We start from the raw sequence: 13,900 nt of genomic DNA on the forward strand, positions 1-13,900 counted from the left end.
CATAAACCAGCAGTGTGAGGGTTTTCTTTGGGAAAGGACTCTGAGAAACTGCAAGTTCCCTGGTTTCCAAGGTTTTATCTAGAATTTTGTGTGTAATACTAAGGTCTATGAGTCTTGAGAACGTGTTATTCACCCAAGATGAGATCAGTTCCTGTGTATTTCATAGACTCCCAGGCTGGTTTGTGTTGGAAGAACCTTAAAGCTCATCTTATCCCACCCCCTGCCATGGGCACCTGCCACTAGCCCAGGGTGCTCCAATGCAGGAGTTTGCATACAAAGAGGCAACGCTACTATCATCTTCTTGAATATCTTGTGACTAACCTTTATTATTTACAAAAGTGAATCTTTTATACACACCTATTATAAGCGCCCACTTATCATTGGTTAACTACTATTACTAGCCCACCTTACACACAACATAATTGGTTATTTACATATCAATCATAAAATGCTTAACCATTCTTCTCCACCCCTAACTATCTTCAACTTCTGCATCCCACAGCCAGGAGCTGCTTATCTTGCTACCTCCTTTCTCACATTCCAACCACAGCAGCATCCTTGAACAGCTTAGCTTGCAGCTTGCTCAGGCCCTGCTAGCAAGGCTGGATTGCTCACATGTCCGTTAGCAACCAGACATTCTCCCATACCCCAAGCCCCATCCAGCCTGGCCTGGAACACTTCCAGGGATGTGCTTGTCTCTAGGGAGAGCCATCTAAAAACCTTCAGCTGCTTCAGGGACTTGACACTTCATAACTAGCATCATCAGCAAAGAATGTTCATTGGGAAGATCTCATGAGCATTTGGGGTTTTCTGAAGTTGTAAAATACAAAAATCTGTAAACTATTCCATCACTTTTTAGGAACTGGTAACAGGAATTCATTTCTCTGCAGGGAGGAAAATGCCATTTGCATGGATTGTGCCTGCAGCTGTTTGGTTGGTGATGCACTTCACAGCAGGTAAGATTTGGTTTTCCTACAGAGCAATTATCACTTGAAAGAAGAACCTCACCCAGTTTTCCAGCTTCTGCGTGCAGTGCTAGTGAACATGTTTATTTCTGGAGAGCAAAGAGCTGTTAATAAGCTTTGCAGGGAGGTTATTTACTTTAGTTCAAGGTAGAGCTGTCGGTTATGTGAGAAAACACCACAGTGAGCTTCCACCAAGACGGGCAGAGCTCATGAGCAGAGAGAAATGGTGCTCCAGCACCTTCATAGAATCAAGGAATGATTTGGGTTGGAAGGGAGCTTAAAGACCACCCAGTTCCAATGCCCTGCCATGGGCAGGAACACCTTCCACTAGCCCTGGTTGCTCCAAACCCCATCCAACCTGACCTGGAACACTTTGAGGGATGGAGCAGCCACAGCTGCTCTGGGCAACCTGTGCCAGTGTCTCACTACCCTCACAGGGAGGGATTCCCTCCCAGCCTGGCTCTGTGACAGAGCTGCTCCAATCCTTGGAGCATCTCCATGGCTGCACTGGACTTGCTCCAGCAGATCCATGTCCTTCCCACACTGTGTGCCACAGCTGTACTGACACCCCAATGAAAAAGGAGTTCTGGTAGGTTTTGCCTAGCATTGTGCTGGTTTGTTGGTTCCTGGTAACAGCCCATGGTTGCTGCTCCTAGTTAATCAGAGTGGACACAGCAATATCCCGTGAGTTATCATGCAGAGGCAGAAATTCTTGTGTTAGAAACATGAGAAGACTCCTCCTTAAAGGACAACATGTTGTACAAGTGGATGTGTTCCTCTTCAATGTTGGCTATCCCCTTGTGTTGCAGGAGTGTGCAGGAAAGGCATTGTGACTGCCAGCAGAGCTCCTCATGGCACTGCTGAAGTCTGTGCCAAAGGGAACATGACAGCTGACACTGCCCCTGTTATCCAACGTGGGACCAATGTCACCCTGTCCTGTCACCTGGGAGTCCTGCACAGCTCCGGGGGGTGCAGGACACTGATTTTCCTCAACAACTCTGAACAAGTTAAGAGTCATGGGTATTCAGTAAGCAAAACCTTTCTAGTCCATAGCTATGGCAAACACACCTTTACCTGCAAAACTCTGTGTGAAGAAAAGAAAAAGCTCATTTGTGGAATCGATATCCAGTGTGGAAGTAAGGAGCATGAATTCTTGGTTCTTCCTGGTTCTTAAGTGTTTCCTGTGGCACCTCTGAGCCATGTGTTAGTGGGTGGCCTTGTCCAAGAGAAGGTGTTGTCTTTGAGGGGCTCAAAATATTCCTGGCTAGAATTATGCAACTCTTATTTCTAAAGGGAGAAATCCTAAATAAAACTGTCTGCACAGTGCAAGCAACATTCCCCCTACAAGCATTCCCTAAAATGTCTCCTATCATCATCTTTAAGGAAAAAACATTGAATGGAAGGGGCTTGGAGGAGCTTCATCTAGTGGAAGGTGTCCCTGCCCATGCCAGGGGCTGGGACTGGATGAGGTTTAAGTGTCCAGCCCAAACCAGTCTGGGATTCTAAGACTCTGATAGGAATATCTGTTTAAGATCCTCCAGATGAGCCAAGAAATGTGTCATGTATCCAGTATGGGACAGATGGATATCCCACCTGCACCTGGGCTAAAGGCAACCTCACCTACATTCACACTATGTATGTAATTCGGTAAGTAATGCAGAGACATGGGTCATTTAACACCTCAAATTACATCCCAGAGCAGTTCAAACCCCTTTTCTGCTCATGTGGCACAGCAGGTTGGGCTCCTTCTATGTCCAGGAGGTAGAGAGGGTATGCCAAGCCATTCTTTTGGGAAGGGAATCATGCTCCCATGCACCCAGGGTTGATTTTCTTGGTCTACAGAAGAGCAATAACTATTTTCCTTCTGTTTCAGACTATCAAATGGAACAGATGACTTGCACATTTCAGAAGAAAGTGTGAATCAAACCTTTGGCTCAGTGGCTCTGAGCAAGTTGAATTTTGACTCCAATTACACCATTGTGGTTACTGCCTCCAATAAGTTAGGAAGTGCTTCCTCACAGCCACTCAACTTCACGTTGATGGACATAGGTAAAGCATGACTTAACACCTTTGGTCAGCCTAAGCTCTTTGGTAAGGCCTGGAAACATTCAGAACATATTTTTGTTTAAACTTCTTGGAAAAAAACATCCAGTGTAACCCAATCTTTGTATGTTCCACCCCTGTTCTGAGCTGTGTTGTGGAGGTGAACTCTGTTTGCTTCTCTCTGTTTTGCTGCCAGTGAAGCCACATCCTCCTGACTTCTCAGTGGAATTTGACAATACTTCTGCAACCAACTGCACCCTGTTTTGGCATGATGAAGCACCAGCACAGCACTACAGGCTGAGATATCGTCCCCTCACCAGGAGCTCCTGGAGCATGGTAATATTCTTTGGGATAAAGGAAGTTATGGACCTGCTGGAGAAGAGAAGACTCCTTAGAGAGACCTTAGAGCCCCTTCCAGTGCCTAAAGGGGCACCAAGAGAGTTGCAGAGGGACTTGGGACAAGGGATGGTGGGACAGGACACAGGGAATGGCTTCCCACTGCCAGAGGGCAGGGATGGATGGGATATTGGGAAGGACTTCTTGGCTGTGAGGGTGCTGAGGCACTGGCACAGGTTGCCCAGAGCAGCTGTGGCTGCCCTGTCCCTGGGAGTGTTCCAGGCCAGGCTGGATGGGGCTTGGAGCAACCAGGGCTAGTGGAAGGTGTCCCTGCCCATGGCAGGGGGTGGGACTGAATGACCTTTAAAGGTCCAACCCAAACCAGTCTGGGATTCTCAGAAGTTTCTTTTAAGTGGTGACAGAGACACATTGATAGAAGTTGAGTAAATCACGTGAACAGAGATTTGGTTACTGTCTCATCATTAACTGAGGGATTTTTCAGATGAAGCACTGCAAGCCTGATGATTCAGTGATCATTCTTTGGCTAATTAAAGCTGCCTCAGCTCAGGGTTTCCCCATTGTTTTAAAGCTGCACTGTGACTGAGATTCGCTTGGGCATTTGCAATTCAGCCTCTCACTGCCTTCAACCTTTATTTCACCCTGAGTTTAACATTACATATTCTTTATGTCCTTACAGATTGAAAGCTTCAGCAGTGAAAAATACCATCTGCATGGGCTGGAGCCTTACACAGCCTATGAGTTCCAGGCGAGCTGTAAGATTCATCCTGAGCAAGGGCTGTGGAGTGACTGGAGAACATTCCAAACCTGCTCTCCAGAAGGAGGTAACAGAGGACATCATCTCCTGCACTAATGGGTCTAATGGTGGCATCCAAGGGGAAACTTCAGCTAAGGAACTGAAGTTGCTTCTGGTTGGCTTGCAGAGTCTCTGTAAATCCAGATCCAGAGCCAAGAGAGAAGCAGCTTCTGTAAGAGAATTGCAGTGGTGAAGCTGTTGAGCTTCTTGCAAAGGAATTTCAAGAGCTCACTTAGAAGAGCTACAGGATACAGGGCTTGGAATGAGATGATCTTTAAGGCCTCATCCAACCCAAAGCATTCTGTGATTCTGTCATCTCCTACTTGGCTTTCATTGCTCTTTTTGTGTGAATTACTCCAAGCTCTTCAAGGCTTGTGCTGTTCTTACTCATCCCATTTACCCACGACAGGGTCAGTTTCTGTAAGAAGCATTGATTGAAGAGATGTGAACTTTTCCTTCCCTCCCCCACCTTCCTCTCAACAGTTTTCTCCACCTTCTTCTTGTACCCTGACTTGCTACTGCACTTGTGGTCATCACCTTTCTACCCAGCCCATGCTGCACGATGAGAACGGGAATGGGTTTAGCTGATCAAGGAGCACTTTCTGTCCTCAGATGTGGTGACAGCAAGGGGTGGTTGCAGATGAGAACCTCTGAGTACATCATAGTTGCACTTTGTTGGAGGAACTGAAGTTCTCACATGAGTTGGCTAGTTGGAAATCCTGAATTACACCTTTTCAATGAGATATTCCTTTTGCTGTTTCTTTTAGATTGACCTGCCACAAAACTTGCTTTATGTGAGTGCTGCTCAGAAGTGAACACAACTTTTTTTCACCAGCTAATTCATGTAGTTCTGGACCTTTCAAATCCACCCTGGGGTCCAACAGATGCAAACCATATCCAAGTTTTCCTGCCTTGAGCTCATCCCTTCCTCCCTTCCTGCTCTGGTTTTGTTTCTGCCACCACTCCTGCTTCTTGTTTCTGATCCAGTCACTGTTTTTAGTTAATCCAAGACAGACAGCTCTGAATATTGCTGACACTGAGGGATTTTCTGCCTTTGAATCCAGTAAAGACCTGTGTTCTAACTGGGCTGTGTATCAGCTGCCTCCTGCTCCAGCTATTAGCAGCAATTAACATGTAAACTTGATGTGTTTATGTTGGTCAGGGACCTTGAGGATCTCCATCAACTCCTGTCACATTTGTCTTCTTTACATGTGTATCTCTGGATTTTTGGAGCCCATTCCCCAGGCAGAACTTTATTTTAGTGGTATTTTGGGAGGTTTATTCAAAACATTGAAAGTTTCTGGTCTGTGACTACAAGAATTTGAGGAAACGAGGGTTTAAGCTGCTTCCACATGGGGTTTAAGCTACCTCCAACGAGGTCTTATTCAGCAATTGAAGACATTTATTGTTTAGAGCCAGACAGCGAAGTCCTACAGATGCCAAACATCCAAGGCTGCCTGTTGTTCTAGGAGTGATGTAGCCAACCCCTAGGACCTCAATGAGCCTCTAATTTATGCAAAGACGAGCTAATAGTGTCCCTTTGATGTGTGGATCCCCTTGGAGCCATCTCAATTACTGAGGGCAGGAGAAAGTCACCAGCAGAGCAAAGCCCTCTCTGGATTTATGGCTTGCTCTCATCATCCTCATCATCAACATGAACTCAAGAATAAACATGAACTATCACATATTACATCATTTCAGGGACATTTTAAAGCTTAAATTGTAATTGCCTGAGGATTTTTTACCTCCTTTGCCTGCTTGATGTCTTGCTTGTTTACTTCAAAGCACAGCTACTCATGTTGCTTCTCTTTTCCTCCCACACCAGTGCCAACTGGGATCCTGGATGTCTGGTACCAGCAGCAGGATGTGAGCTCTCAGCAGCAGAATATCTCACTCTTCTGGAAGGTAAGTTGAGAGAAAGCTCAGCAGAGGCAGAAATAATCAGCAAGGTTAGTGGGGGAACTCTGAGTTATGTGTTTGCAGGGTAGGACTGAAAACCATGAAAGCACAAGGCTCTTCCCAGTGCCCAGGGACAGGGTCATGGACCAAGACTCTTCTCCCTGGAAGATGCAGAAACACTTCTCTACCTGTTATTTCATAGAATCCCAGACTGGTTTGGGTTGGAAGGACCTTAAAGCTCAGCTCATTCCATCCCTGTCCTGAGCAGGGACACATTCCACCAGCCCAGGTTGCTCCAAGCCCCATCCAGCCTGGCCTGGAACACTCCCAGGGCCAGGGCAGCCACAGCTGCTCTGGGCAACCTGTGCCAGTGCCTCAGCACCCTCACAGCCAAGAATTCCTTCCCAATATCCCATCCATCCCTGCCCTCTGGCAGTGGGAAGCCATTCCCTGTGTCCTGTCCCACCATCCCTTGTCCCAAGTCCCTCTGCAGCTCTCTTGGTGCACCTGTAGGCACTGGAAGGGGCTCTAAGGTCTCTCTAAAGAGTCTTCTCTTCTCCAGGCTGAACAAGGAGCAAATAACTACCTCATAGACTTCCTAATTTGTTTTCTAATTCATATCTCCCTCTTCTCATTCTCCACCTCATTGTTGCTTGCCATCATTCCCACACATGCTCTGGGAGGCCATCACAGCCTATGTTCTCCATACATACACATCTTCTGTGTCTGCATTTCCTTGGGCTCCACCTCCAGAGGTGTTTCTGCTTACTTTGGTTTATATCACTCATGGAATCATTGAGATTGGAAAAGCCCTCTAAGACCATCAAGTCCAACCATTTCCTCATCTCTGCCAAAGCCACCACTAACCATGTCCCTAAAGGAAGAGCAGAACAATGAAGAATAGGGGAGGCAAAAGTGGCAATTTTGTGTAATAACCCTTTAAGGTGACCAAACTCTCAAAGAGTTAAGAGCTGGATGTAGTTTGGGCCATGGAAAAGATCCTGTGGAGTCACTGCTGTGTGGATGGATGGATGGATGGATGGATGGATGGATGGATGGATGGATGTCAAGGATGAGGTTGTAGAGATGGAAGAGAGAGGTTTTCTCTCCAGCTGTGGTCAGGTGAGGGGTAAAACACACACACAACTTGTTAATAAAGATGCAGATCTGCAGCTGGACAAAGAGTGGAAAAGAGCTGATGGTTTGTGTCTGGTGAGCAGAACCTCCTGTAGCTAAAGTGCCAGAACCCCCTCGGGCACAGATCCAACAGAATTCAGATTAAACCCCTGTTGTCAGGTGAAAAATTCACTGTTATATCTCCTCCCCACCCCAAGAACCACCAGGCTACAAGTGAAAGCAGAAATTCTCATGGGGTTCCGTGCCCCCAGACATTGTGGCTTTAAGACATTTGACTTGAAGGTCTTTATCTTGCAGCACTTTATCAGCACTGACTTCCTGCAGAATCATTCATAAAAAGGGGCAATAAGCTGCTTTTCTAGCTTTCATCACAGCCACAAAGCAAAGGACTTAGCCTCAGTACAACATTCTACCAAGAGAAGTACTCTTATTTTTAGCCTAATACCCAAGAAAGGGTTGCAAATTCGATTTTAGCAGGCTTTCAGGGGGGTTCCAGCATTGCATCTGGTTAAGGGTTGGACTTGATGAACTTAGAGATCTCCTCAAATCTTGGTAATTCTATGATTCTGTCTGTCTTGAGCCACTGCCAAAGCTCCTGTTACACTGCAAACATTTCCCTGCTCTTGAAAGGCTTTTGTTAGGACAAAAACCAGCCAAATAAATACTTCCGTGACATAGAAACAGCAAGAAATTGAATAGCACAACTGTAGGAACCCTGGGGGAAACCCAGGGTGAGGTGTTACACGGGACAGCAGAGACAGAGCTGAGAAAGGTCAGAGAGGTGTGTTCTAAGTGGTTTAATTTTACTAATTCTTTATTGTGGCTTTAAATATAATGTGTGGGTTTTTTTCCCTCCAAATCTAAAATTGCTCATTTTGGCAAATCCAACTGCAGTTCTTTTGTTCCTTGCCTTTGTGCAAAGTGTGGCTTGAATGCAGCCTCAGGGCAGGAGGAAGCTGTGTGTTTTTTCTGTCCCCAGCTATGTTGCTGCTTTGAAGTTTGGCAGTTCCCAGTTCACTAAGCCGGAAGGAAATGGAAAAAGATACATTCTGGAATGTGTTGAGGTGGGAGGGACCTTGAAGACCATCTAGTTCCCCCCCCTGCCCTGGGCAGGGACACCTCCCACCAGTCCAGGTTGCTCCAAGCCCCATCCAACCTGGCCTGGAACACTCCCAGGGATGGAGCAGCTGCTCTGGGCAACCTGTGCCAGTGCCTCAGCAGCCTCACAGGGAACAATTCCTTCCCAATATCCCATCTATCCCAGCCCTCTGACATTGGGAAGCAATTCCCTATGTCCTGTCCCTCCAGGCCCTTGTCCAAAGCCCCTCTCCAGCTTTCCTAGCTGACAGCCTTTGCCATCAGCTTCCTTCAGACTTTGCACTTCAGAAAACAGTGACAAATCCTTACAGGCTTTGAGCAAGTCAGAGGCAGGAGGAAGAATCCTGAGGTACACGGTGACCTTGGAAGCTCTGGACCATGGGAAACTCCCAGCAGAATCACACCAGACCACCCAAACCAGCTACTCCCTAGTCACACCCAGGGTGAACTATAGCATAATAGTTACTGCTGAGAACTCCCGGGGCAGGTCCCCCCCTGCATCCATCCGGACCCACCAGGGCATCCTCGGTAAGTCTTCTGCTGGCTCTGGGCCGCTGGGAATAACACCAGTGCTCTGCTTTGTGCCACACACTGGAACCATTCTAGTCCCACCACATTGTGCTCATCAAGGTCCATCTCAATGGGTCTTTCGGGATGTACAGATCCACTTTTCCTTGAGGTCTACTTGGAGCCTTCTCTTCTCCAGGCTGAACACCCTCAGCCTGTCACCAGAGCAGAGGTGCTCCAGCCCTTGAAGCATCTCTGTGCCCCCTCTGGACTTGCTTCAGCAGCTCCATATCCTTCCCTGTGGCTCCATCACAGCAGTAGGGGGCTAGAGTGTGCTGTGACAGCATCTTCTCAGGGGCAGGGGATGGCACACACAAGCAGTGCTGTGGCTGTTCAAGCTGGCACACCATGAGACAAGACAAGAATGAGACTCTGTTCCTATCAGCATAACCATCACCCTTCCATAATGACCTTTCCTTTTAATTACAGTGTATTTTTATCCTTCATACACTGCCAAAGTGGATAAGACCCAAGAAAACCCATAGATCAAACTTACTGGTTCTGTCTGAACTTACATCAAGTTTGTGCTGATGAAGGGTTTTTTTTCTTTGGTGGCTCTTTCTCCCCTGTAAGATCTACCTCCTCCGCAGCAAGTCTCTGCAGGGCACATGGACAACAGCAGTATCCTGGTCAGATGGAGACCTCCCATCAGGTCCTCTGTGCCCATCAGTGGCTACGTGGTGGAGTGGGCAGAGACACAGAGGAACCCACACGTGGAGCCACAACACAGCTGGGTGAAGCTTCCACCATCCAACTGGTCTGCAGTGATAGCAGGTAATTATCACCTCGAGGCTGGATGCAAGCAAAGTATCATCTTACTTTAAAAGTAGTTTAAGGAACAAGTCAGATCTGAGTTTGGCCTCCAAGGCCAAGTTGGATGGGGCTTAGAGCAACCTGGGCTAGTGGGAGGTGTCCCTGCCCATGGAAGGGGGTGGAATTAGAAGGACTTTAAGGTCCTTCCAACCCATATCAGTATGGTATTCTATGATACCATAATTTTTACTAATTCAGCATAAGAAATTATGGCATTTAAAGCTTTCTGCATAGAAGAAAAGAAAAGTGGTGGCAGCTCAGGGCTCAGCTGTGCAGCCTCTCCCAGCTGAGGTTATATCTGATAAGCAAATGGTGTCTGAAAAACCCGATGCCTCCAACATGAAACAAGCAGCTAAAGGTGCCAGAGATCAAAGGCTTAAGAAAATACTATTTCCTTTCTACTAATTGTTGGTTACTAACCCCAAGCAGTACAACGTGTAAGATAGCTCTGAAGTTGCAACAGAGGTGACGACATGTCACTCTTCCTAGTCTTCCCCATCCTCTGTCCTGCTGCTGTGCCTCCAAGGTGTTCATATCCCCACTCTTATGAGCTGGAAAAAGCAGTATGTTCCATAGAATCATGGAATGGTTTGGGACAGTAAAGATCTTATAGATCACCTTGTTCCACCCCCTGCCATGGGCAGGACACTAGCCCAGGTTGCTCCAAGCCTCATCTGACCTAGCCTGGAACACTCCCAGCAATGGAGCAGCCACAGCTGCTTGGGGTAACCTGTGCCAGTTCCTCAACACCCTCACAGACAGAAATTCCCAATATCCCATCTATCCTTGCCCTCTAGCAGTGCAAAGTCACTAATTTTCAGTTCAATGCCCAGGAAGGCTCTGCCAAGCTCAGTAGATCACAGAGATCTATTAATCAGAAGATCCAACTCAGATTTAAGCAGCTGAAGCAAAATCCTTCAGCCATGACTGCAAATCCTTGAACAAGTAACTCTTCACTTCTAATTTCTTTATCTAGAGCACATCAAAGACAACATGTGCTACCAGATCCATGTGTTTGCTCTCTATCAGGGCAGAGCTGGAGAGGTGACATCACTCAGGGGATACTCCACAGCTCAAGGTAAATCACAGTAATGCTCTCCCAGATGTTCTGAAGCTACCTTAAGCTCAGCTCTAAAAGCCACTGCTATGTCTTGCAGCACCATCAGCTGGGCCCCAGGTGTACATGACACCATGGACAAACGGTGTCTTGGTCTCCTGGGAGGAAATCCCTGTTGAACAGCAAAGAGGCTGCATCACTGCCTACCGTGTGTACCTGCAGAGGCAGGATAAGCAGGGAGACCCTTGGGTCTATGGTGAGTATCTGGGCCTGGGAATGCTTCTCCTGCTCAGCTTCATCTTTAACTACTGAAGGTCTTTAGTTAGGTCATTCTAAGTTACTTTGAGTGGGGAACTATCAGATTTCTCTCTGCATCTTCCTCCTCTTATTATCTCCTCCTTATTCTTCTTCCTCTTCCTTCTCCTTTTTCCTTCTCTTCTTCCTCTTCCCCCTCTTCATCTTCCTCCTCTTCTTCCTCTTCCTCCTTATATTTCTTCCTCCTTATTTTTTATTCCTCCTTTTCTTCTTCATCTTCCTCTTCTCCCTCTTGCCCCTTATTCTTCTTCCTCTTCCTTATTTTTATGCCTTCTCCTTTCCTCTTCCTCTACTCCCTTTTCCTCCTCTTGTCCATCTTTCTCCTCTTCCTCAGGTTTTTTTCCTCCTTCTCCTCCTCTTCTTCTTCCTCTTCCCCCATTATTCCTCTTCTTCTTCAACTTCTTTTTGCCTTAATTTCATTCTGACCTTCACTCCAGCTGAGCTCAGTCCCCCTTGTGCCAGGTACTTAATTTCCTCCTCCTTTTTCCCCTCCAGCCACTGTCAATGCAACCTCCCCACGCTCTCTGCACCTCACAGACCTGCAGCCTGGAGAGCACTACGACCTGTGGGTGACAGCAGCAACGGATGCTGGCGAGGGGCCCAAGGGCAACAGCCAGCAGGTCTGCCTGGAAGGTAATGAGTCTGGCCAGGGTGGGGCCAGGAGGGTCCTCACCCTTGGATATCTCTTTTCCATAGACTGGAAACATTTTTCCTGTTCCTCTTTAATTGCTGAAGATCTCCTGGTGTTCTTCAGTTACTGGAGATCTCCAGGTGTTCTTCAGTTGCTGAAGCTATCCTGGTGTTCTTCAGCTACTGGAGATCACCTGGTGTTCTTCAGCTACTGGAGGTCTCCTGAGTTTTTCAATTGCTGAACATTTCTAGTTTCAGCTGGTTTTAAGCTGTAGCATCTTTCTTTGCCTTCAAGCTCCCAGTTCTGTGCCAAGACAGTCACTAGGAGTTGAAGGGCAGCAGGTTTATTCATAGAATCACAGAGAGATTTCGGGTGGTTTTAACCCTTTTAATGAATGCTGTGTGCTCGGTATCGTAGGTGCTGAGGGCTGGGTCACTGTGGTGCTTACCTGCAGCTTCTTCATCTTCTCAGCCTGTGTTTGTTCTGTGCCTCCAGCAAGAAAAGGGTGAGTGGATCCATCTGCTATGTTCCAATAAGGCTGAAGTAGTTGTTAGAAGGGATAGAATCATGGGATGGTTTGAGTTGGAGGGATCTTATATATCACTCAGTCCCACTCCATGCCTCGGGCAGGGACACCTCCCACTAGCCCAGGTTGCTCCAAGCCCCATCCAACCTGGCCTGGAACACTCCCAGGGACAGGGCAGCCACAGCTGCTCTGGGCAACCTGTGCCAGTGCCCATTGTAAAGAACTTCCTCCTAATATCTAATCTAACTAAAACTCCTTTCAGTTCAAAACCATTCTCCCTTGTCCTATGGGATGGCCATGTCCTCTCAGGACACCTTGGGCAACAGTGAGGATTGTTCTGAATTAAGGTTTCAGAGTACACAAATGATAATAAAAATACTCAGTGAGTTTTAAAATAGATTCTTATTCCGCTGATAAAGTGATTTTTTAACCCAGAGTTTAGTTCTGCTTCAACAAACACCAAACTGAAGGGATACAATGCTTGGGAATTAAACTTGCCCAGCCAGGGGCTTTGCAGGTCTCTCCAAGGGCATCTCCACGATCACACCAAGCTCCTCAGTTAATGCCATGCCTAAGGAGCACATGGATGCTGCAGGTATCATTGTTCATGCTTTAATTGCATTTATCCCCCTTGCAGATTCCACTCTCTCCTCTCTAATCTCCTGCCCCAGTGGGAGAGCAAATCCATTCCTGACCCAGCTAATGCCATGTGTGCCAAGACCTTCATGGCTACCAAGGTAAATTGAAGGGTTTTCCCATTCTAATCCCAGCTGTTTCATAAAAAAAAGGGATTGAATCCATGCAAGGCCGTAATCCCCTAAAGTAGCACATCAGCAATCTCTGGCAGTGGATAATCTCCATCCTCATGTGAGGCTGGAGGATGTATGTGCAAATTAAACACAAGAAGATGCAGAGATCTTTCATTCCAGCAGGATGTCCTGCTGTGGGAAGGATGTCCCAGGGTGTCCATCACAGAATTCATCTTGTCTCACTGCACAGGTGGAGCCAAGCTCACCCTCCAGCCTGTTCCTGCCCACTGCTGGCAGCTTTGAAGAGCCTGAACCAACCCTGGTGGAAGAAGCTTTCATGCAGTCCAATCTCACAGTCCCTGGGGACAAGCTCCTCGTGGGCAGTGCTGGCAGCAGGGGACATGGGGACTGGTCACAGGAGAGCAGCTCTGGGCTGGACACAGGGTATGAGCCACTCCTCAGTGCAGCAGATGGAGAGGGATATGAGCAGCAGCTTCCTGACCTCTACCAGAGGATGGTGGTGGAGGAGATGGAGCACACAAACGCTGTGTCTGAGTACATCACCAACCCTGTCAGTGACACAGCCATCACGTACCTGCCCCTGGTTACAGACACTGCCAGTGACCACCCTGAGCTGGAGTGCAACCCACTTTCCATCTTCCCAAACACCTTTCTGACACCTGCCCTTTGCTATGAAGGGAATTTGACTTTGGATAGAGTGAAAATCAACTGCAGCTCCTTCACAAGGTAAGTGGGTGGGTAATGTTTCCAACAGAACATTCGATGTGAGCCTGGCTTGATTTCATGCACTTTATCAAGTATTTCAATGTGTTTCAGTACATTCACTTCAGTGACACCTCTAAGTGACAAACACCTCAACCAACAAACCTCTCCAAGTCACACCTCACTGTGTGACAGCAGCTCCTCACCCACAGCACACTCAGGTGGAG

At 47.3% G+C, this 13,900-nt stretch overlaps 1 protein-coding gene across 1 annotated transcript; it reads left to right on the forward strand.

The window, feature by feature from the left end:
• Positions 1-1,774: 1,774 nt before the first annotated feature.
• IL12RB2 (interleukin 12 receptor, beta 2) lies at positions 1,775-13,697 on the forward strand (the record flags this gene model as incomplete). The annotated part of the gene is made up of 14 exons (XM_009075001.1): positions 1,775-2,101; positions 2,498-2,612; positions 2,839-3,014; positions 3,205-3,344; positions 4,042-4,186; positions 5,984-6,063; positions 8,604-8,820; positions 9,433-9,633; positions 10,649-10,750; positions 10,830-10,985; positions 11,540-11,677; positions 12,093-12,180; positions 12,839-12,938; positions 13,201-13,697. Coding segments are annotated over 14 exons (2,482 nt in total), but the record flags the coding sequence as incomplete, so codon positions are not given.
• Between the last annotated feature and the right edge of the window lie 203 nt (positions 13,698-13,900).

Source organism: Acanthisitta chloris, unplaced genomic scaffold, assembly GCF_000695815.1.
Source record: "Acanthisitta chloris isolate BGI_N310 unplaced genomic scaffold, ASM69581v1 scaffold25965, whole genome shotgun sequence".
NCBI classification, from domain to species: Eukaryota; Metazoa; Chordata; class Aves; order Passeriformes; family Acanthisittidae; genus Acanthisitta; species Acanthisitta chloris.